Raw genomic sequence first — 25756 nt, forward strand, 5'->3', positions numbered from 1 at the left:
AACTGCACGTGCCACAATAAGGGGAAAAAAAAAAAAAAATTATTTAACGAATAAGTCTAATTTTATTCCCCTTGCGCGTTTTATATATATATATATATATATATATATATATATATATACACACACACACACACACACACACACACACACACACATACGATACAATACAATAGAAATATTAAATTAGTCTAAATTGCCCTTTTTAAAGAAATTTGTGGTGCCAAAGTTATGCAGCAAATTAGTTCATTGTTGATTACTGATTTTACTAGTTGAGTAAACAGACAGAAATTGTTGTTACAAGTTAAATGAATGGAAACAAAGATGTTTTACCATAATGATGAAAAACCTGGTTAGTGTATCATTACATTAGATCTGAAGGCATTATACATTTTTTATCAACCACAAATAACTTTAAAATGTACAAAGGGGTAAAGCACTTGTTGCATATAAACGGAGCACGAGGCTTCATCGCTGAAGGGGAAATGATGGGCTCAGTCAGCATCACATAACACAAAATCTCAGGGGACCGAGAAAGTCCAGTGTGTGTGTGTGTGTGTGTGTGTGTGTGTGTGTGTCATCATAAAGGAACCAAATAAATCACTGATTTAATTACTAATACAGTGTGATATTTACATGTATAACCTTGCTGTTCTCACCTCTACATATCAGCTTCTAATATATGTTAGTTCTTGTGATTATAGCAAAAAATGTTTTGGGTTACATAATCTATGGCTGTATCAACAGGTTATTGCTACTACGACTAAAGCATGAAACAGAGCCTGTTATTATTTTCAGTTGGTACGGATGCAATGTTTGCTAAATACAATTATCAATGTGTAATAGGCTACTTAACATTATTTAGTATAAAATAACCGAGCTAAGCGCTCAGTGTGCTAAACCCATGCTCGGAAAAAAATATTAAATTGAGAGAAAAGACCAGGATTTCCATGCTAGACAACATTTTGGTTTGCTTTTGTCTCTAATGAAGACACTGCACGGCACTGAACGGGCTGCAGAACCAGGTAAACCTATTCCCTGAGGTCATTAGAGCGCCCCCACCTGTTACCTGAAAAAGGTGTAGCTTCCAAAATCAGCCGTGCTTCGCCTAAATCAATTTAAGCGTCTTTAATAAAATAAAGATTTAGTCCTTTTGAGTGGATTCTGGAAGTTGAGAATTATTAAAGCATTATGGGGAAAATACTGAAGGATGTCCTGATACTATTGAATAATTAGTAAATCTTTGACTATTTCCACCAAGAAAACTGAAAATATAGCTATAAAATATCTTGATTGTTTTGCAGCGATTGTTGTTTGATCACTGAAGCCGGTGCATATTTATGTACTCGAATCTTCTTTTCCCTAAATGCCTAAAACCAGATAACCTGTCAGGATCTCTACAAACAGTCTTAATCACTATTATTAAATTACTAAAAAGATAAGCGAGACTCGCTTTCAGACATAGGCCATCTGTCTTATAAAATTGCAATTTTAGAAACACGAAGCAATATTTTACTGTTTCAAAATGTTCAAACGTAATGTTGATCCGTAATATGAGTTTGGTTTTTGGTTTTGTTGTAAATCTATTGAAATCAACAGGTTTATGTGAGGACTGGGATGGGGTTAGCAATAGCATCACCTCGGAATAAAGACTATTTGAGATCTTCGCCTAGTGAAAGCAACGTGCTATGTGTTTTATAGTTTTAAGGAATGGGCGTTTAGATTTGGGCAAAAGGAGAGTGGGAGAGAAGAAGCAGAGCACCACAGCTGTCTATAAAATTGTTGTTGCGCATCCATCAGGTACAGTATGTCCATGTCCAGAGGAGGTTCTGCTGACTCGGTTGGGTGATACAAAACGGGCTATGCGAAAAGCAAATTGTACGATTTGGCAAAATAAGCACGATCAGATCAACTGTCCTAATGAAAAAGAGGAGACATAGGGAAATGTATACAGGGTGTGCGTGGATGGGTAGTAAGAATGGAGGAGAGAGCTGGACGGAAAGGAGGAGGAGGAGGAGGAGCAGAGAGGGGGCTGCTAGCTGGTGGAGGCGCTGGGTATACATGTGACAAGGGGAAATATGAGGGACTTTGACAGGTCTTAAACGGTCTGGCGCCAAGGCCTCAGTCTACTGGCTAAATATAGCAGGAGAGATGATGCAGAGAGATGATGAAAAGATGAAAAGAAGGAGCAACAATGTAAAAGCAGAAGAAAAAAAGAGCAACGGTCATTTAATGATCAGCCCCAGAGGATCATCTGGTTTCATATATGTGAAAGGTATTGCAAAGGTTTGCGTTATCTTTTTGCAGGAACATATTAATTTCCTTAGAACCTGGAAACACAATTAGACACATTGTCTTACAGCGGACACCGTCTCAAGGACACAAAAGCTGACAGAAGCAGATCATGCATAAAAGTTTGGCACCAGGCTATTTTTAACTAATGAAAACGTCCTCTGGTCGAAGTTGATGCACATAGACACTCCTCTCCATCTCCTGACAAACCTTTAACGATGTTGTGTTTTTCATCATTACAGTTATTCGGAATAACCTACAAGTGGTCATTGGTTTTCCGACGCCTCGTTGTTTTGGCAGTAAACAGTGGCAGTGCTGTGAAAAGTTTTCCAGCATGAACGCTTTTTAAATCATGTGTGATAAGAGCTCAGCTTGTCGGTTTAGATGCGTACAGCAGGAAAAATAAATCTGGCGTAATTGCAGAGACTTTGTTGATGTGATTACTTCCTTAAGTATATACATAGAAAACCATTACCATTCCCATGTGTGGTTAATCTCTTCCCAATCCAAATCGCTCTCTGTCGAAGTTTTAGCCCAGAGATCAAACAAGACTATCGATTAGTCCTGTTTCAACAACGTGCTGCAGGTAACACTTTACATAGCCTACAAAAAATGTGTATATTTTTCATAAACGATCTTTAATATTTACATCAAATGCGCTGGATAGGTTGAATAAAGGTGGAAACGGTGTTTTCAGTGTCAGGAAAAAAGCTTAATCACTAAACCAGGAAGTAAACTGATCATAAATTGGCAGTTTCTCCTCTAGAATGTGATTTTATGTTAGGCTAACATATTTTGGTTTGTCAAAATGATGTTCGTATAATTAATTAGACTTTATTTAAAGTTAACACTTTATATTCTAAAACTCAGGAGAGTTATGTGCTTATTTTACTCTCATTTGAGATAATGTATTTTAGCACGGCTCTTAATTTTAGCTTGAAATAATGAAGATTTTATGCAGGAGACACTACTTACTTTCTTGTTTGCCATTTCGTTTGGCTATATTTAAACATTCTTCATCACAAAAGCAGAAAAACGTTTTATTGTTATATTGTCATACAATAAATTTTGAACATGTTTCGTTCGTAACCGTATTGATTTATTTTCATTCATTATTATGTTTATTTGGTATTATTTTCACGACTTTTAAAAGAAAATCGTATCCTACTTAAATAATTAGCATACCTGTCTGGTAAAGGCGTGCATATCCGCATATCCCATATTTTAGTGTCAGTTTCAATAAATCCCGCTTTAGCTCTGTGTCTGTTCACTCGTGGCTTCGGCAACAAGTGTCTGCCTACTTTGTCTCTGCTTTCTCCGTTTACGGCGCGGATTAGATATTCTTATGCAGTGTTATGGTGTGAATGTGTTATTTAACTTGTCAACAGACAGTCGTGAATTTGCTAAACACGTTGTCCTTGATTAATATTTAAATGCTGTTCAATTCGAAAACGCGCAATAAAATTATTTTTTACAAAGACCGTTTAGCTGTTTTAATGACATTATGAGGTGAGCGGTAATCCGTAATGCTCTCTAATGAAACCTATGCACTCTAAACCATTTTATGTCCAATTAAGTAAATTTCATAAATCGTGCAACTAAATACAAAAAGCCTATAGGCTATTAAACGTCCTCACTGCCGTTTTAAAGAATTCAACTGCAAAGTAATCAAGCTTCTGGCCAGCTGTTGACATTAAAAAAAATACTCTAATATTTTACTTTGTAACTTTTCAATATTTTATAAGCAATATTTAATCACTCTATCAGGTCCTCTCTGGCACAGTAAGGGTTAAACATACAGCCTGTCATCATGTTCTGCTGATTTGTATCGAAGTGTAAAAGTGACAACATTCCGCAACCGGTTGAATCCGTCCGCACAAAAACATAGATTGGGCATTGATGCGTTTTGGAAATATTGGAAGTATTTAGTGCGACATCTGATCGAAAAGTATACACTGAAATACTAACTTATAAAGATCACAAGTCATTTGGAGACAAAGAAGGCAAGCGCAAGCCAAAACGTCGGCGTAAATGCTAAAGGGATTGGAGTGCACTGTTAGAGGATTTTGGAGTAAATATGAACTGACAAGAGACGGTTCTTACTGCGGTACGTCAGCCGACTGGCGCCAAGCGGCTATCTAACAAACCCAATCCAAGTAAATCTAGAGTCCACGAGTGGATTTCTTAAAGGTATAGACTACACTTATGGCTCGACCCACTGCTAAAACTACAGGTCGAAAATAGATGGTGACTTAAACCTAAATGCATTGAGACGTAGCCTATGTTATTTTTTCGAGAATAGAACGGAGCATATACTACTTTTATGCGCTCACCTGAACATTCAGCGTTAGGATCAATAGGCTACATGTAAATTCATGAATACAATACCTTTACATTCCCTAAACAGTTGTCTTTGTATATTGCGACATAAATGGAGCAAATAAAAAAGTAATATTAAAAGTTAACCGCAGATGCCTGTTAAGAGTTAACAGTTAAGAGTAATGCAGCACTCACCAAATTTATCTTTACACTGGTCTTTAGATTCCATCAACTGTCTTCCTCTTTCTTCAGTAGGTATAGCGCGTGGCTGTGCGCTTTGAATGACCCGGGGCAGAATTTAAAGTACCAATGTCCCATTATTGGCTGCTGTTCCTCACATGAAGTCTGTCGCGACACACGCAGGAAGCACGGAAATAGTTATTCACACAGTGAAGCGTTGAATTCAATTCATACGCACAACAAGGTCCTTTAGCTGTGAGTGTACAGTGCTATATTATGAACAAAGTACTCGTACGCGTCACTTTGACATGTACAGCGAAAAAATAAACGTCATTTGGTGTGTTCCTGATATTTTTATTGACTATTGCGAATAGTTATCCTCAATTTATAATGTTTTAAAATGTGAAAGGCATCTAATATTTTGCGCTTATTAATCATAACAATATGCACTTTTTGTTAATTTACACGTCAATAATCTTAATTCCTTGTTTTCAGTGTATCGGAGAGTGAGTTTGTTCCTCGAACAAGGAGGCATCGTAATTATAAAGCGTAAGCCGACCGAGGTGCAGTCACCACCGGCTAAGCACTGAGGGCTGACCCGGTGCTTGGCTTGGAGACGGGGGTGGGATTTCCCGATCTTTTCTGTCATTGGTTAATATTTTATTCTGTTGACATGTTTTCTTACTGCTAATGCTTCCGACACCTTCTTGTCCACCCCCTCTCCTTGAGCCTGGCCGGAGCTGTCAAAACCACGCCTATGGAGGCCCACAATTGGTCCAGAAAGCGTAAAATCAGCAATCAAGGGGGCTTGGTTCATTAGTGCTGGGATCAGAGCAGGAAGGACATGTGAGATAGTTACAGTTGTACAGTGGACAGGGCAAGATCTAACCATTTCATCTCCGTGTCTGCGTAGAATGACTGCGCTTGAATGGACATCCGCATCGAAAGAGTAATCTTTTTATGAGAGCAACTGTTGGAGAACAGGAATCCCCAAATCTGCCTTCAAAGCGTCGTTGCGCTCACTTTGACTGATATTATTACGGGGACTTCGTGGAAACTAGCAGCTACGGGAGTTTAAGTGGAAGATCCTTACCACCGTCTTTGCTCGCCTTTTCGCGATTCATATTTTGCCAAAATTGCCTTGCTGCGCTTTTCCTCCTCGTAGTGAGACAATCTATCGTCTGGATACGCGCTGCTTTTGCCAGAGAACACCACTAAACATATTTTTTCACTACGATTGTTGGATGCACCGATGAGAGATCCAGTTTTTACAGGGACTGCGATGGCTTACCACCCTTTCCACGCTCACCGGCCAACCGACTTTCCCATGTCAGCTTTTCTCGCGGCCGCGCAACCCTCCTTCTTCCCGGCGCTGACCTTGCCTCCCGGGGCTCTCACAAAGCCGATCCCGGACCATACCCTCTCCGGAGCCGCGGAGGCTGGGCTCCATCCGGCTCTGAGTCACCATCATCATGCAGCTCATCTTCGCAGTCTTAAAAGCCTGGAGCCAGAGGAAGAGGTTGAAGACGATCCAAAAGTCACACTGGAAGCGAAGGATCTATGGGACCAGTTCCACAAAATAGGAACAGAAATGGTTATTACGAAATCTGGCAGGTGAGTTCACGGCTGCTCTATTTTTAGTCTTTTGTTTCAGTGTTCATACGAGGGAATGCTATGATGCACTCAGCGTTTCGCATATATTCCACAAAAAATTCGCCGTCTGTTGCACGGACGTTTCGTTCGACGGCTGTGTAGTACAGCAGGCCCAGTAAATTCATTACTAAATCTCTGTCTTTTGCACATCGCTATCGTAAGCCATTTCCCCTTTATTTCCCCATTAATGTCTTGCGCCCTGAACTGGCTGACCTAATTATTATGTCAAAGAGACTGTAGAAATGAATGTCTTACTGTCAGAGCATGTGTACCTGAACGATTCATCTGTTCATTTGACTTATGAAAACGAAATGGGGAAAGTACAAGCGATGCGTACTCTGTGGCTAGCAAAAGGAAAATAGCCGAGGCTTTTTGTTGCTTATATCAATACCAACAAATATTGACTTTCAAGGCACGGTGTGGCACAGTTAAATCGTGCTTTCATTTATTTCGTAAAGAGAAATGTTTCTCTTGGTCTGCTTATGTACCGAGGTGACAATAAACTATTTTATGTAAATAACCTGCCACTTTCATGGAAGATTTAAGTCTTGCGGCGAGCTAAATTATCTGCAGCCAAGTGAAATGTTAATATTTGTTGAACATGTATTTTTAGTGCGGTTGTTTTATTGAATAAATCTAGCTAAGGTAAACAAAACGTTTAAATATTATTTGGTTGTGTTGTTAAAACGTTAAGCTTGCATCTGCCCACATTTGAAACGAAAAAAGATTTTGATTTATAGACATATTTCCTTTTTCTACAGGAGAATGTTTCCACCTTTTAAAGTCCGCATCAATGGACTCGATAAAAAAGCCAAGTATATTCTATTAATGGATATTGTGGCTGCCGACGACTGCCGCTACAAGTTCCATAACTCTCGCTGGATGGTCGCGGGGAAGGCCGACCCGGAGATGCCAAAGCGAATGTATATACATCCGGATAGCCCAGCTACTGGGGAACAATGGATGGCTAAGCCTGTTGCTTTTCATAAACTGAAGCTAACCAACAACATTTCGGACAAACACGGATTTGTAAGTAACCCATTTTTTATTATTATTATTTTTTTTAAATAACCCGTTTTGTGTGTTGCATGTAGGCCTGTTGTAATTGTGTGTTGCTGTGTAATATATAAATATAAACTTACTGCCATCTGTGGGCTGTAATGCTTACGCTCGCAATGATTAGGCATGCTTACAATTTCGCTGTTTATTCCCGGGCGAAGAGAATTATGGATGTTCTAAAATATATATGTTAGCTTACTTAATTTCTTCGGCCCATGTACAATTCTTTACTGTCGCTACATTCATTTTTTTCTTCGTTTCGGCAAGCTTATAAACCAGATATGACGTACTAAGTCAATTTTATTCGTTATGAATAATGATGACATTGACAGCTTGGTTATGTAATGTAAATACTTCATCCTGAGTTTTTTCCTTGGCCACTGATACTTCTATTGTTATGATAGGCGCAGAGCGCTATAACTTTTATGAGGGGGTGGAAGTGACAAAAAAAATGAGGTCAAAGGAACCGGAGAGACCTTGAATCACGCTACAGTAAATGAGTTCACAAATAGCAACAGTGAAAGTGTAATTTGGGCTGTTTTGAGTAAGCGCAGCAACAAATTGCATAGGTAGAGCGACCTGTGCAGTCTCTGATAGTTCAATGAACATTGTTGAGACGGACAACGATGCTGACCAATACTCTATACGTGAGCATGCAGTCAAATATAGTGTGTGACCTGCTCCCTTACGCGACTTGCAAACAAATCGACTGGAAACAAATGAAACATTTACATGCATGGCACAACCATTTGATATTTGTACAGTCAAACAGAAAATATATACATATTTTTTTGTGTGTGTGTGTGCGTTGATCACATTTTGTTGTTGTAAGGCTCCTTTAAACTGTACAATTAATAAACTCTTATTTTTGATGCATCTATTTCAGATTTAATTTGTGTTATAATGATTGCACCACCAAATAACTCATGTTGCGTGTTCGCGTGACTGTTTTCTGTCTACCTGCCACTGGCACAGGCCTGTTGTTATGTGATTTAACCCAAGAACAATATTTCCACTATTACTACATATATTATGCGGTATTTATTGTCTAAAACGATTTTAAAGACTAATGACTTGAATGGATAATTATTTTGACAAGCACTAATGTTTTCCATTCCTCTCCTTCTCATTAGACCATCCTGAATTCAATGCATAAATACCAGCCCAGGTTCCATATTGTGAGAGCCAACGATATTCTGAAGCTTCCGTACAGCACTTTCAGGACATATGTTTTTCCTGAGACCGATTTTATTGCTGTCACAGCTTATCAAAACGACAAGGTATGTAGGCTACCCATATTTTAATGAATTAAAGCAACCGTGCTGTGGACCTTATAGATGTGTGCACCTATATAATGTATAACTTTACTATGTTCGCATTTTTGCTTTTGTTCTGTGATGCGTTTTGCACGCTCTGCATTTGATCTTATTTATATCTTATGCTCACTTAACAAGAGGAGTAGTATTTATAGAAGTAGTAGGCCTATTTTAAATATGTGGATGCAAAAGTGTATCTCTAAAGCATTTCAAATTCCTCGTGTCCAGTGCTACTTCAAGCTACTGCTCATGTTAATTGTAGTCTGTGTCCGAGGGGCCTAGTGAGCTTGTCGGTATCGTAAAGTTTATGACATAGAGTCACAATCGATTAGCAGGCACTTAAGCTCGCCGGTTTGTCCGGGAGCTACACACTCTGAGGCTCAGCAATCAAAGCGTGTCAGTTGCTAAACGCAAAAAGCAGAGGCCATCTAGCTTAGCAATCTATGAACTTTAAGGCCTTGGTTTCTCCTGAATTTATAGCCTACAGCGTCCAAATCACTTGGGCACAACGAAAATCGTTCTGTTACATCGCTCTGTATTTTCATGGAACTTGTAAAAACTGGCAATGATTCAAACCACACTATTAATTATTGATAGCAGGTCGGCGTCACTCCTCTAGTTCGCCTCTCTTGTTCTCTCTGTTGTGCTGTAGAGGATACCAATTTGACAAATGGAAAATGTTTACTCGTGGCATTTTCTCAGGGGGGTCGTGATTTGATCTTTTTCATTAAACATTTTTAATAATTAAATTATCACTCTAAAGTAGTCTGTGTAGCGTGTTTAACGGTGTTGGGATAATAACTGATGATCACAATGAGGGCTTTGCTTTTTATGCATTTAAATCTGAGTATTTAGATTGTGTATGTGTAGATTATGCATTCGTGCAGCATTACATTGATAACAATACCAGTATATTAATAATTGTTTTAACAATGTACAAACAAATTGCGAATAATATAATATACGCATCTTTTTTTTTTTTTTTTGCCTTGCATTCAGATAACACAGCTGAAGATTGACAATAACCCCTTTGCCAAAGGCTTCAGAGACACAGGGAATGGAAGAAGGGAAAAAAGGTAGGTTTTGAAAACTATAGTTCACATGCATTACGCAATGTAAAATGGCCGAAGAAACCGGATTCAGCGTCTAGCAAAATGTTTAGATTTCAACGGGTTTATTTATTATTTATTTTACTGTGTGATGTGGGTCAACTTAGGTCATATTTCTTTTTTTCACTTTTTAATTTTTTTTTAAAGGAAACAATTGACCCTTCCATCATTACGCATGTATGAGGATCAATGTAAAGTGGACCGTGATGGCGCGGACTCTGATGCTTCCTCAAGCGAACCTACAACCGGCAGAGATGCTGGTCATTCACCTGGACCGGTTTCCAGCCCACTTAGATTTAACCGGAGCAGCAGAGGTAGGTCTAAATCTATGAATAAATTATATTGCTATGCTTCACGATCACTGAGAGGAAACATGCCTAAGTGTCATATCATTTACAAGCCGCTGTATTATGCCCTTAGCGTTTTCCAAGACTACTTTAATAATTGACAAAGTAATTTTAATAAAGCATTTATCATGAAACAAATGTGCTGATAAAATCAATTTCTCAAACAAGGTAGGCTATAAAATGAATCCGACTGGAGCAACACATAAGGCCTAGATTATAGCCCTGAATTAGATTTCGTTAGATTCACATTACGCCTGGATGTAGAAAACCGAACATTCAAAGCTAGTCCGTTTTTTAAAACTGGATAATTATTTCTGTTCTATCGCAATTATTTTCAGTTGTTCTCATAGTTAGCAATATTATTTTTAGCAATACATCGTATTATAAAGTAGCCTATTATAAAGTGTACAAAAATGTCATCAGCTTGTCAAACGCTATGAAATTTAAATTAGGCGACTCTTAAACGGTTCAACAAATTATAACTAGGCTATCTATGCAAGTAGGCCACTGTATTAAATTTTTTGTTTTGAACGTGGATAAAAAAACAGTATTTTGTCCCACCACAGACGAGAAAACATGCACTGACAGTGAGCAAGAATTGGACCACCAAGATGAGCGGTGTGGTGGCTCCAGCAGTCCTGGACCAGAGCCTCCATCTCCATTCAGGTCGAGATGTGAGGACCGGGGGCGGGAGCGAGAGCGGGAGCGGGAGAGGGAGAGGCCTGTTCTGGAGAAGAAAGACGATTATCCGGACTCCCGAAAATCAAGCGATCCCATATTTAGCATGAGAAACTTGGAGAAAGACAAACTAGAGAACAGGCCGAGGAAAGACACAGACTTGTCAAAGAAGGACACGGAAAACGGTGGTCTTAGCGGCAGTAAAGACAGCTTCTCTCCCCTAATGGTACAGACAGAGAGTCCTTCACATTTTGGGGCAGGGCACCTTCAGAGTTTGGCGCTTTCCGGCCTACACAGTCAACAGTTCTTTAACCCACTAAACACCGGACAACCTCTATTATTCCACCCCGGACAATTTGCAATGGCACCTGGAGCGTTTTCAGCCATGGGCATGGGACATCTATTGGCTTCAGTATCAGGAGCTGGTGGCCTGGAGAATGGAAGCCTGTCGGCCCAGGGAACTGGGGGCACCCCGAGTCCTTTTCCCTTTCATCTCTCTCAACACATGCTTGCCTCTCAGGTAAGGGAACTCTCACCATTAAAATTTAAATCTAGGCCTATGCCATCATACGCCCTGTCTGGTTATGGAAGCACGTGAATAAACACAGGCTATGGGTTACAGTGATATAGTTTTTGCAGAGATGCTTTTGATTTTGCTTGCACGTAAATCGCAATAGGCCTAATGGCTGTCGAACTTTTCGTCGATTATTATTATTATTATTTATTTTTTGCATGACTTACACAGAAATATAAATATATAAACTGATTACAAAACTTTAGCTTTTGAATAAGGTCAGATATAGATTTAAAAATATATCATTGTTCTTGCAAACGAGTATTATTTCTTGAAAAAAAAAAAGGATTCTTGAAAATAGTGACGTAGATTGATTGCCACGTATTTTCGTTGCATCTTGGTGTTTTTCAGTTGTCACAATCAGCAATAATTTCTTGTTGCATTTGTTTCTATGCGCCCTAAAAGTCAATAAAAACGCCTGCCATTGAAATCAGATGGACTGCGAACAGGTGGCACTAGTTAATCTGCGCAAATACTGGCTCTCTGAAAATTCGCCATGTAGCAGATCCTCACCTTTCAAACTGTTGCATGTTCGGTGTGCTAAAAGTCGTTTATTAATGTCTCTTATTACAGGGCATTCCGATGGCAACCTTCGGTGGACTTTTTCCGTACCCCTACACCTACATGGCCGCGGCAGCTGCAGCGGCCTCCGCCCTTCCCGCGAACAGCAACACGGCCTCCTCGCTCTCAAGGAACCCGTTCTTGAGCAGCTCCACTCGCCCTCGCCTGCGATTCAACCCTTACCAGCTCCCCGTGTCGATCCCTCAAAGCACAAACCTGCTCACCACCGGATTGCCAAGCGGCCTAAACCCCTCATCCGAATCGTCTAAATGCGGTAGCAGGGAAGCGAGTCCTGTGCCTGATCACAAATCGGGGGCGAGTCAAAGAAACGGCTCACCTAAAACAACAATGAAGGAATCCATCAATGAACTTCAGAACATTCAGAGACTAGTGAGCGGCCTTGAGAGTCAGCGGGAGACTTCCTCACCTAGGGATTCGCCCAAGTGATCAAGCATCCCCAAACCTATCCAGGGCATGACTTGAATTGCCAGAGGATTTTATTTAGTGGTTCTCTGCGAGACATTTCATTACGTACTGTTTTTGCGCATGGATGACTGGAGTGGAAAAAAGCAAACAGCAATCAACAAGTAAAAATTAGTCAAAGAAAACGTTGGACTTGATGCTCTTGGTGGTGGAGATCTGCGTAGGAAGCGCTGCGAAGACAATCTATGGTGTAGCCTAATTGACTCTTTATAGAACATGCTGACAAGACCACACCAATCTATTTAAAAAAAAAAAAAAAAAAGAAAAGAAAGAAAAAAGGAATTTACAAATAAAATACTTTTTTTTTTTTTTTTTGCGTAACGTCAGTAGGATCACTGCTTGTTGCAATATCTAAATGGCGATTCACATAAAACCTGTAGACTGAAAACATCCAAGCTACATCCAAAAAGGAAAAGAAAAAAAGAAGAAGAAAAAATAAAAAGGATATTTCAAAAGGGATTGACATGACAGTTGGACCGTTAGTTAGGTTAAATCCGACAGACAGTTGTACCTGAACTATTTAATGTAATTATTAATAAAAGAAACCTAATTCTGTAAATAAGCTACAAGGACCTAAGAATATGCAAATTGGTATTAATTTATTCAAAGCTGTACATTTGCGTGTACATAATATTTAGAGTTTAACTCGTTGCATTTTTTTTTTTTTTCTTTTTTCATTTTTCACTATGGTTGTTGTAAATGAAAGCTATAGCGTTTGTTGTTTGGAGACAGAAGGTGTTCCTATCTGTGATGCGTTGCTGTTTAATCTGCCTGTGACACGTAATGAAAGCGTGTGCCATCATTGCATTGTAGCAGTCGCTGTAAAAACACTTATCACGCTGCGGGACTCACAAGGTTTGGGAAGCCTCAGGTTAATGTACTCCAACAGAAGAGACCCACATTCCTCTTCTTGAGCTGAGTTTATATAAAGAAATATATGAACGTGTCCCGTTGTGCTGGCTGTCCGGATTTTCTGTTGTTGTTGTTGTTGTTGTAGGATTCTTTCACAATTTCAATAAAAAAAATCAACGTGTTTAAATATTTTTACATTTATGGTACTACGTTATCTCAATGATAAGCTGCACACTTACTAATGACATAATGAATTAGGTAGGCTATGTAGCTTGCGGAGTTATAACAGGTCACTGAAAATGTTTTTAGAACGACGACAAAATGATTAAGAAAAATACAATTCCTATGAAGAAGAAGAAACAAATAGCAATATTTGGATAACTGCAACATACAAGCTGGGAAAAAAAGAAGTGTTGGCCAGTTTGTTTTAAATTGCGTCAAATATAGGTCAGCCTCACCCTCACTATTTGTGATTACTGGTCACATGTAATAGGCTAATAATAAACGTCACGATTTGTAAGAAATAATATGTGGAAATTATTACGTAGAAATACTTACAAATTCATCATGGTTTAAAGGGGTTTTCAAAAATGTAGCATAGCAGCCTAGCCAAAGCAAAAGCTACTGCGCCCTCTGTCGTAGACTCATGTTCCGGATTATTTTACCCCTCATCAACATCAGTGTGATCTTAAGATACCGACCGCTACAACAGTAGTTGTTTTATTAGGCCTTTATGGGCACCTGCAAACAATTTTGGTTTAGGTTTTTTAAATTATTATTATTATTATTAGCATGAAAAAATAGTATAGGCATACAACTGCAACACATAGCCTACAGACCTAAAATATTACGCATATTAAGAGCAATAGCAACACAATGCTCTATATTGTAGGCTACTATAATAATAATAATAATAATAATAAACTAAAAGTAAATTTTAGGACAACATATTGTGAAACCAGAGCTTTATTGTGCAGTTAGCCAAATTATTTTTGTAGACAAAACGCAAACACACTTATATATATATATATATATATATATATATATATATATTATATTTAAATCCATAACAATGTGAAATAATGACAGTGTTAGGGTTTATTTATTTTCTGTCAGATGATGGCCCATAAAAAAGTGCTGAAGTGGCTTACTGTTGCTATGGTTACCTCCTCAGCGAACGCGGCTTCCGCTACAGTCAATTTACCGCGAGGTAAAAATTTTTATTACTTATTACTTACAATCTAATTTATAAGGGTTAATCTAACTAATAATAGTAATATATTAATCATAATAATAGATAATATTAATAAATATACTACATCACTGTACAAAGACCAGAGGTCTAAATTTGAACGCTTTATTGTTTCCAGCGTTTCCTGCGGAGTACAATGCAACCTATTGTGTTGTTTTAAGCCTATTTATAGTTGTAGAACTGCAATGTACGAGTATTTATAGACAAAGCTTGACTCGGAAGCAGAACTACCATCGACTCTCCCCACCTCCTTTCCTTCATTCTCTCTCAGCGACCCAGATTTGTTGTGCGCTTTTTTGGCACCGACCATTAAAGGTTCGAGCGCGCCCAGAACGTAGTCTAGGCTGTCGAGCCGTAATGAGTTGATAAACTGTACAGCAGAGTAGAAATATTAGGGGTAAACTACTCTCATGTTATAGTGAAAGGGTTAAATGCTGCGGATAGGAGGTTAGGGAGGATGAGAGTTTGGACGCCCAGCCACTTTGGCAGCAGACAGCCCTTTGTCCAGCAACCGGCGCCTGTCGCCTGCCTGCCGGCCATGCAGCTTCCCCACACCCGCGTACAAAGGGACAGATCCAGAGAGTTACAGCTCCTAATTAGAGATCCCCCCTTGTTTCACTTCTTTTCTTTCTCGTGCTATAACCACAAGCCCTCGTTTTCATTAAGGGGCCATTGTTAAACGCTGTTATATTCAATTAACAGACCGAACAACGCAAGCTAACTCTTTGTCAAAACTAATCAGTCAATGACCAATCAATAGACTGCGATGACAAGCAATTACGGTTCTGGTACACGACAAAAACCAGCCAAGTGTTTACATATTTAGCTTTAAGTCACCCAAATCGGAAAGTGAGAAGGACCGAATCTTAAGCACACAGGCCGAAAGTGACATTAAGGTAGAAGCCAATTACTAGTTGTTTCTTTTATATTAAGGAAAGAAACAGACAAAAGGACCATTGACAACGTCGGGTTTCTCACAGTCGTCTGGGTGAGTTTTTATCTGATCTGCAGAAGCTGAAACTGAACACTGAGAAGCTTGAAAATCTATGAAGGCACTGAGGGGTTGAGATGACTTGTTGCTGATATCATTCAATTCTATGAACCCCAGAAATACCATGTAAAAAAGAGCAAGAACGACCCTTCTATTGCTATTTAAAATAATAACAGTACTGCATCAAAATTTGAGCTCACATGCACTTGCTCAATCTCTATTGGTTCATGTGAATTGTTTTTGAAGAACATACAGTCTGTCACACTTGTGCACAGGTTTATGTTAGTGTAAATACTAATATTTGACTGTTAAAACACCTTCTACACCTAAAATGGCTTTAAAATTAATCATATAATTAATATACGGTATGCCAATAATGAAGGTGAGCAAACACGTCACCTAACATTTATTTTAAACACAAAGTTCAGAATGTTCTTAAATTAGAATATATGTTATAAATTAAAAATTCCAGTATTGGGTAAACAAGTGAACAACATAAAACCACACTGGGATACATTCAGGTAATGCTCAACTATATAATGAATGTGGATTTTAACTTAAAGGAAAAGTATTTTCATAAATGTCAGGCCAGGGCAAAATGTCACACACATTTTAAATATTGAAATTTGTACAGTTTATTAAGTACAACATTTGCTAGACAAAACAATGGTTCAATATTTCTTTTACATTTGTTGCTGGATTGTTTCACTTTCAACGAAAAGCCTATAATATGCTGTTTAATGATGACATCCTGCCCTGTATAGAGTGACAACACTATCTGTATGTTCAATGAAATGTACCTTTTTGTTTTCTCGGCAATAACAGTGAAAATGTAAACAAGCATTACTGTAGCCATGACGAGAAGAAAGTGGCTTTCAAAAAAAAAAAAATGACCCTGATAAAATATTCAATGCGGTAAAAAATGTGACAGCTAGCACCGGTCCTGACAAGCTATAAAGTTTTATTCTTTCTCTGAACGTGGGTGGTGAGGAACAGTTGGTTTCATAATGTATCAGGTAAGACAAAGTGATTTGATGGATTTTTAAACTATTACAGTGCTCAAGACAAACATGTAATTCTCATCACACCTCTTTGTTGAAGCGTTCAAGCTTGAGTGAAGCTGTCAGAATCTGTGTAGATCCTGGGGAGGAGCCTCATTCTCACACAGGTTGTGCATTTAGAAAGGCTGATGATTAGTTTCTCTGTTCTCATGTATTCTTTTAGTGCATTTCAAGGGCATTCACACACAAATCACTTTTTGATTAATATGAATAAATAAAATCTGAACAAGGGATCCATCGCCACCTTCTGGACATATTAATGAATATAAGCAATTGGTAACATTAAATGTCTACATTTATGTCATTGGTGCATGCAATTCATAATATAAGTTAGAGATTATCACAAATTTAGTGGAAATTACAAGGGTAGGTAGCTGAGAATACATTATGTACGACAAGAAAACAATACACGAGTACAATTCAAAATCCAAATAATAATTTTGTATCTATTAAAAGTCCAAAAAAAAAAAAAAAAAAAAATCAATAGGAAGAAATCGCAAAGCTTTTAACTTTCCATGTAAAAAGAAAACAAAAAATACTTTTAGTGAAGGAATGTGGACCAATTCCAATCGTGTTTGTAAAAATGTATTGTAAATTATAAGACCCAACACTGATTTATCATATTGGCCTTAATATCATTCTAACCTTCAGGTTTTTATTTATTTATTTATTTTTGCTGGTAACAATTTATTCATGTGAAGTTACATATCATCTAATGAACACAAACCACAAAAGGCCTTCCTCTGTATCCAGTGGGTTGTCACCATGTAGAAAAAAAAAAAATCAGCTCACCGTTTATGCAGTACATTAAACCACCACTAAGTGTCGCAATAACCTTCTACCTTTTCCTTCATTTTTGTGAAAATCAAACAATTTTGCCTCATAATAATTTTCTTTACCAACCCTAGCCTGAAACCTCAAAATTCACGCATCTAATGGTACAAAATCCAAGTTCATGATTGCTTAAAAGAAAAGACGCACACTAATGAGTGAACTCCACCTGAGAAGCATTCAAACATCAAAAAAATAAGATTTTAGTAGGAATACAACATCAAATTTAGTTTCTTAGTTTAATTTATACTATAAAATATTCACCATAAGACAGAAATGGGACCAACTGATATTTTTTTAAATACAGACTGCAAAAAAATAAAAATAAAGACTTTTCTGTTGAATCTCTCAGTGCTGTTCCAGGTAACAGAAAGAGATAAATGAATATCACCATTAAGTCACTCAGGCAACAGGCGTCTCCAGAATCCCACCACAATAGATGAAGTTAAAGAGGGATTTGTATGTCTGACCCATACTTGCCAGCTCAAGTCCTGCCACAGAGATGAACACAAGAGATTACTAAAGACTAACAGTTGATCATGATGAACGAAGCATCAGGCCAGGGAGGGTCTGAGACTAAACTAGTCAGCCCTTCTCAAAACATACAATTCTCTCACACTTGAGAGGGCACCGTGTATGCATACATCGCCTAAAGAGCCTGGGTAGTTTCTGGTGTGATTTATTAGCTTGCTAATTTTTAAGTTTTGAACTGATTAAAAACTACCACAAACATTTAAAGGTGTTTTTTTTTTCTGGGTCAGAGATGATAATGCCTTTGACATGTGCATAGAGAATATCTGCCAGGTTCATTAGTGCTGGAGCAAAATCTGGGAGGTCAGCGTCAAGGGTCATTTTAAGGGTCTCTGTTTTTTCTTTTTTTTTTAGGATTATATCCTCTGATATGACTGTTTGAAAATGATATTATGAACCTTAAGGGTAAGGTAGAGTCTATGTCAGCATGGCCTGACAGGATTCATCCGAAGAACAGAAATAACTATTAGCACACATTATAATAAATGTTATCGTTTAAGGTGTCTTAACTAAATTATTTAAGATTAATAATCATTATTACTACTAACTTGACTAAATTAAGTTGTCATGTTGGCTAAAACACAACCCCACTGCCCCACTGGAATTTGAATACAGTATTTTTAACAGTAGATTATGACCTGTAAAAAAATATAATGAACAGTGATAAAGATGTTTTACTGTGAACTTTATATTAAGGTAACAAGGTCCTTGTTACACGTTACATGTACTTACTATTATAATATCAATAAATTATGCATAATTACATGCAAGTAACACTAAACCAGACCTTAATCCTAACCCTAACCATATAGAAAGTACATGTAGTTAATTAATATTACTCAGTACTTAAATGTATAATTACACCGTAACAAGGACAGCTTAAATTAAAGTGATTTAAGGAAGTCCTGCATTAAAAATTGAAATGAAAATGACTTAACCAACCTAGTTGTTCACAAGCTTTGCCTTTGCTTACGTAATTACACCAGCAACCACAATAAAACATGTTTCTTTTAAATTTTAACCTCTTGAATCAATCTTGTAAAGCTCCAGTGATGTTTGGGATACTGAAACACAATGTAAGGACCACATATAGCTATTAGCTAATGCATTTGAAATACCGTTAAACTTAGTCCCGTGCCCTGTGTCACATGGTCAGAGGTCAGAGAGCAGCGGTGATGCCGGTGATTAGCATGAAGTATGACTGCCCATGAGCCATGTGATGTCTAATAGCCTAAGTGATAAAGACACTAAATGACTAAGCAACCGATTTGCAATGACAAGCATAATAAACAGCTGAAATCAGACTTCTGGCTAATTGAAACACAACAACTGCTAAGGGCCACACTTTTGAACTGCAGCTTTTTACTGCAACACAAATGCATGCATATATACATGCATTTACATATCTGTTGAGTATCTAATGGGATTTTTATATAAACTGTTCTTTGAGTTTAAATTTTGTTTTTATTATAGATAATTAGCATTTGTGCAATACAATAAAAACATACATTAGAAATAACTCTTGTTCGTTTTATAAGGTTGTTAATGCTGCAGTTTTAGTCATCTTGTGAGGCTAAGAGATAAATCAATTATGTATTTTCAGTGAAACTACAGGAAGCATATGACCCATGACGCTGCATGTGTTGATTCTTTAGAATGATGCCCTTCCCAACTTTCCCTATTCATCATTTCCACTTTGCAAATCAATACTGCAGCAATACACAAATGTTTGTTGTTTGAAAGCAACGGTGCTTATGGGCCATGTGCAGGTTTTTCCTTGAGGCTGTATTCAAATTCTGAGGCAGAAGATAAATTGCTCTGTCTGTAGCTGACAGGTGCTGAAACATTTGAGAACGACACCTGTGCAAGTCACACGAGAACTGTAAGGACTCTAAGCAGAAATGAGTTGGGAGTTGATGGGAGAATGGAAAGTATATTTTATAAATTGATCTATTGTTGTGCGGTAACATGTTTGCATTTGGACAGCAGCTACACAAAATGAATGGTTTTAAAATGTGTAAAGTGCTATAACTGATATATGCAATGCTAACACAAATACACCTACACAACAAAGTGTAGTTGTGAACCGTGGCCACGAAATGCAAAGTTCATGCATTTGGTTTTCCTATAGCTCAAAGTTGCACTGCTCTTCTTCCCGTAACCATCTGTGCTGCATCAAATTGCAAACATGAGCTCATTGTACTGTAAGATCTATCAATGTACAGATAGGTAGTGCGTGTGACCACTGAGTTTGGCATGGGTGTGAGGCTAAATAAACCATTGAGTTCTTACAAAGATTTGTACTACAGCACCTTCACTCGTTGACAGCCTTGGGTCAATGTTTTGCAAGCTTTCAACTCAAGCAAATCCTGTGTATAAATATATGGTCCGTTTTTGATGATGAAATGCTGCCATGTGACTGTGTATGAGCACAGTTACGTGGCCCAAAGTGGTCATTTGGTCATTTCCAGGCCTATTTTCTTATACCTCTTGGGTTAAAAGGTCACAAATAACACTACTTGTGTAAGAGAGCAAAAAAAAAAAAATTACTTACATTTGGGGCAAAATTGATAAATTGAATGATAAAGTTAGCTACGGAATACATGCCGTAAATTAGGCTGTAAGACTTTCCTTTTTGTTCCTGCATGATAACTTTTAATAGCTTAATTAGATAAAAAGGAACTGTGACCTGACCATTTTCAAATGTTTTCAATCTCATAAAATACCACAACCAAGCAAAATAAGTCATTAGAAATGCAAGACTTGATCCAACCACACTGTGTTTCAAACCCTGTTTCTCCAGCTTAATCAGACACAGTCTCCTTTCCTTAATTGGACATTCAGTATTTCTTGGTGTGTTGAAAAAAAGACCCGTTCCAGAAATGTTCAGGACTATATAAATATATTTGTAGGCCATACTTTTGTGTCAAAGGCAAAACCAAACCATCTGTGGTTAGATGGTTTATCCCACTGATCAGTGCTGCATTAGTCCAACGACAGAGAGGCAATTTATCTAGTCCACTATAACTGAACAGCCTGAATAGAGCAAGCAGGACGCACATATTAATATTTCATGACAGTTGATGTCATGAATAGTAACGAGCTGTATACATAAAATACACCGAATTTAATTATCATAATTATATAATCCTAATGTTTATGTTGAATAAAAATCAAAAATTACAATAAAGGGGAACGTTTTCAAGACTCAACACCATACAAAACTACAGTGAAGTACTGTATATATTTACATACCAAAGGCCTATAACACTGAGTAATTCTACTATTGATATATCAAAGTTCAGATGGTCATGAGAGAATTAATAAACACTTGATAATACCGGGCAAAACTCACTGGCTTACATTAAATAATGATAAGATTAATCCTTCCCAGTTAAACAACACTAGATATTTTTAAATACGTAAGCTAATTAAACCAATTGCAATAAGATGGAAACATAGCCAATGAAAGGATTTCAGATATAAAATGCTAATTCAAAGCATATGCACTCTTAGAAAAAAGAGAAAAGGAAAAGGTGGCCCTAGATGGTCATTTTCCTCATAGTTGCATTGTATAGGTACATATTACTACTTTAAAATGACACATTAGTGCCGAAAGTCTACATATAAGTACCTTTTGAAAAGGTTCCACCCCAGTGAGAGCTTTTGCACCTTTTTTCTGAGTGTGGCTGTTAAATCTAAACATTAGAAAAATTTTAATCAGTTACAAAAGCATGCACTCATTTTTGTTTTCATATTACTTTAATGAAAGAAGCATGCCCTAACAAACACCAAAAAAAACACCAAAAAAAACAAACATATTTTTGCATGCACCCAGGCAAGCATGCCGTACTGTGAAAATCTTCCTAAGCGTTCACTATTCTACACACAGGAAGGGTGCTTATGAGAAGAGGGCTAATGGTGGAAGAAAAGAAACAGCATGCATGCTAAACACTCTGACTGCACACAGACATCTGAGCTAATGACTATGGCAGTATGGGGTTATGCTGGTTCCAGGGTGGCGGGTCGGTCGGAGGTTTTACTATGAAGCCATTGTGATGTCACTGCTCTGTACTGACTATCTGCCGCCGGGCACAGACAATGTCCTAGTGTAAAGCCAACTGCACGTAATGCTCTTCTGAGAAATACAGCAAGCCGAGAAGAGATGAGAGCATCCTCACTGATAATTTCATGCCAAAGACTGTAACCGCAGTATAAACCAGTTAAGTAGTGTGAAAAGACTGGATCTGCGCAGGATAAACAGGATTTTGGAAATATTTGAGACCATAATGCACAGTATTGAATGAAGATTTCAGGTATGAGAAGGGAAAAGAGAGAAAAATGTAGGACGAGGGGATTTTCTGCCCCCACCCCATCAGCCTCCTTACTCTTTGTTGTTTATTAGCAGAGACCCCTCTTGCCCATGACCAATTATACAGGCAAATGTTTTTCTAAGGAAAAAGAGCCTGCACTCCCATACACATTAATCACTCACTGATGCTTCCACAGGGATACTGATTCAACTGACAGAAATACAGCAGTATTCTTAAAATCTGATTTAAAAATATTTAGTCAAGCCATTTTTATATTAAGAATTGTGTAGATAAAAAACAAACAAAAAAAACAAACAGATTACAAATAAAACACCTTTTTACAGTAATAATAGATATAATAGAATTATGCAATTTATTATGTACAATATCAACATTTTTTAAAAATGTGTACATTTAATTCATATGTTTATAATATAAATTTAATATACATTTTACAATAATAATTTTATTTTAAGATATTTATTAGGGAACCATCAAGGTTGAATACAGGCTATAAACAAAACAGACCATTACAATAACCTCATGATAGTATTACTCCTCACTTCTTCTAAATGACAAAACTCAACAAGATAAAATCAAGGTTATTATAGGTATTAATCATTGTTGCCAGTTTAAACCTAAAATTAATTAGTCACACAAAATTTCATAGCTTTTTATGGTGAATATTCAACCATTGACGCTAAATTCGATTAAACATGCTAGCATTCTAATTTTTAAAAACTGTATTAGTAATCTGTAAAGCCCCCGAGGAACAAAAAATATGTATAGGCTATTGTAAAACGACGCCGAATTATTTACAATGTCAAATTTTGAATGGTCATAGCATTTGTATTATTAAATGAGATGACTGATTTATTATATAGGCTAGTATCTATTTGATGTTTCCATCCGTAATAGGTGTTGTTAACGGTAAACATTTTTCACGAGGCAGAGTAGCTAAACGAAAAACTAGCGGTCTGACGGTAAAGCTTCAACTGTAACGTGCAAGTTTTGAGAGCATCGCTCAGTGTCCATTCGGTAACACCCTGCTCTCAGTACATAAACTAACCCTACTGCTGTTCCTAATTTCAAGACCACGTGACGGTGGGAGTGAGTGAAGTTTAAATTCCCTTTCAGAAAGGCAGCTCAATTCATCCCCTATAAAAAATCATCCCTTTTATAGCGACATCATATAGCACGCTAAGGTATAACTTGCCTACTTGAGGATCCTCAAGAAAGCGCCCATCTTGAGCGAGTCTCACCCTGAGGTTCACACACACAGAAGGTGTATCAGGATCAGTGAGGTGGAGGTAAGACCAATTATTTTCAATCACGTGTGATATCGGTAGCTAATGCACTGGGGTTTAAGCAAATAAATACTGCCTAAAATGACTATTCCTCACGAGAATATCTTTGTGCTTCCAGCCTATAGGCCTATGACGTTTTAGATGGTTTTATTTAGTTGTGAAATAATTTTTTTTTTTTGTAATCTGTGACAGGATGTCAGTAACGGTCATTAGACCAGCACAGTCATGAAACAATTTCAAGAATTAAATGTTTTGAGATTGAACTAAACAATTAATGACCTATGCACCTATAGGCCATATTTAATGATTATTTCAAACAAACGTTACGTCTTTTAAAATGTAGAGTAGGCTATATATTCTACTTCGATATAGCCTATAAGTCTATTGACAAAAAATTGTTTGACTTTTTGAAGTCTGATGGGACAAATAAAGCAGGCGGGCCTTCACGTGAATATAATCCGACATTCTGACATTTAGTAAAAAGTGATATAATTTGTTGCGGCTTACATTAAAAGATGGCTGAATGTCTGGACATAGATCGTTTTAGAGCAATTTTTTATGAAAAGGCGATTGAAGAGACATTGTATTTGACAGCAAACACAAGTACAGTGGAAAAATAGCAAAAATAAACAGGCTATCAACAATAAATTCCTTAAAGTATAAATAGCCTTCATTATAGTCCGTTCTATTATTATTAAGTTTTAATATTATTTTTTTTATTATTTATACATTTATTATTTATATTATATGTCTGTTTTAAAGGATTAAATAAAGGGTTTAGAAATTAAACGAACATACCTATAATAAACTAAACAAACGTATCGAACGAACGTGTAACAACCTTATTTAAGTGTCAGTCAAGTTTTTTTTTTTTTTTTTTTAATTAAACACAGTGTAGCAAAAGTTTCAGCTTTTGGCTTCAGATTAGCATTTAAAAAAAATCAAAACATATTTGTCTACATATACAGACGAAAGAACATATAATATTGGCCTGTGTCGTCCGGAATTGCTCTCAATAAGAGGGTAAAACAAATCAAATTAACCTATATCATTACACCCATGACTGAGGCCTATCTCCTCACACAGAAAACCGTCTTGCATTATTGCTGCGTTTATTCTTATCTGCACGACCTGTTTGGAAAATTACATTGGTGAGAATGACAAACGGGTTTGAGAAGGACATATTCTGGCTGTTGCCATTCATTTGGTCATGTCACCAGTAGATATAAGTCAAGGCTCCCACGGCTCTCGAACTTCTCCAGGTGATTTATTGATCTTTCAGCCTCGTGCTTCGACCCATTTACTCTAAAACCGCAACCATATTTCACTGGAAATGCTTGGACGTTTAAACGAAATCCTCAGTAGATTTTAAATTCGAACATGCGAGCGTAAAAGCGGAACAAATATGCAAAACAACTGAATCATTTTAAACTGTGAAAATGATAGAAAGCTCATGACATACAAAAATGGCATTGTTTCATAGACATGATTAACGTTCAACCTGTTTTTGCCCTAGCATGAATGGATCATTCTTCAATTAGAGGCACTTTTGTGCTTAAAATCTTAAGTAGCCTAACGAAACATCTTCAAACTTTTTCGTCTTTGTTAAAACATTTATCAGATCCCTTTTTAAAGATCTGATGATAACCTTGACCAGCCTTTGGGTGGATTTTGGTTTGTGTGATCATCTTGGTATAATGGCATAATGTGTTATGTGTGATGGTAATGATGTGTGATAATGGCATTTTGACAGAAAAAGCATTGGACTTGATAAATGACAAAAACAAAATGACAGAAAAAGTCTTGTACTTGCTAATACCCATTTCAAATGATTTCAAATTAATTCAGACTGTTAAATAATGACTGGTATGTAATTGGTAATGACAAAATAAAGCTTATTTTATCACGATCCGAAAATCTTACAATTAATTATATTTATAATCTTCAAATTGTCACTTTCTGACCTTGTAGTTTTCTTCTGTAACTCTCATTTCCATTTAAAGGCAAATGTAATGGAAATTAGATTTTTTTTTTTTACAAGTCAAGTGTT

At 37.2% G+C, this 25756-nt stretch overlaps 2 protein-coding genes across 3 annotated transcripts in view; both read left to right on the top strand.

The window, feature by feature from the left end:
* The first annotated feature begins 5636 nt into the window (after positions 1-5636).
* tbx2b (T-box transcription factor 2b) lies at positions 5637-13615 on the top strand. The gene is made up of 7 exons (XM_058799264.1): positions 5637-6402; positions 7203-7470; positions 8634-8780; positions 9816-9892; positions 10073-10239; positions 10839-11470; positions 12098-13615. The coding sequence occupies exons 1-7, from the start codon at positions 6041-6043 to the stop codon at positions 12530-12532; spliced, it is 2088 nt and encodes a 695-aa protein (XP_058655247.1). The 5' UTR covers positions 5637-6040; the 3' UTR covers positions 12533-13615.
* A 1751-nt stretch (positions 13616-15366) lies between these two features.
* Positions 15367-25756, top strand: part of tbx4 (T-box transcription factor 4) — a 28386-nt gene continuing 17996 nt past the window's right edge. Inside the window, exon 1 of one of the 2 annotated variants that reach the window (XM_058799267.1) lies at positions 15367-15660. The gene's annotated coding sequence lies outside the window, so the exon portion shown is untranslated. Of the gene's footprint in view, positions 15661-23571; positions 23710-25756 lie in introns of those variants that run through there. The other variant, XM_058799266.1, reaches the window with a different exon arrangement.

This window comes from Onychostoma macrolepis, chromosome 15 (assembly GCF_012432095.1).
Source record: "Onychostoma macrolepis isolate SWU-2019 chromosome 15, ASM1243209v1, whole genome shotgun sequence".
Taxonomy (NCBI): Eukaryota; Metazoa; Chordata; class Actinopteri; order Cypriniformes; family Cyprinidae; genus Onychostoma; species Onychostoma macrolepis.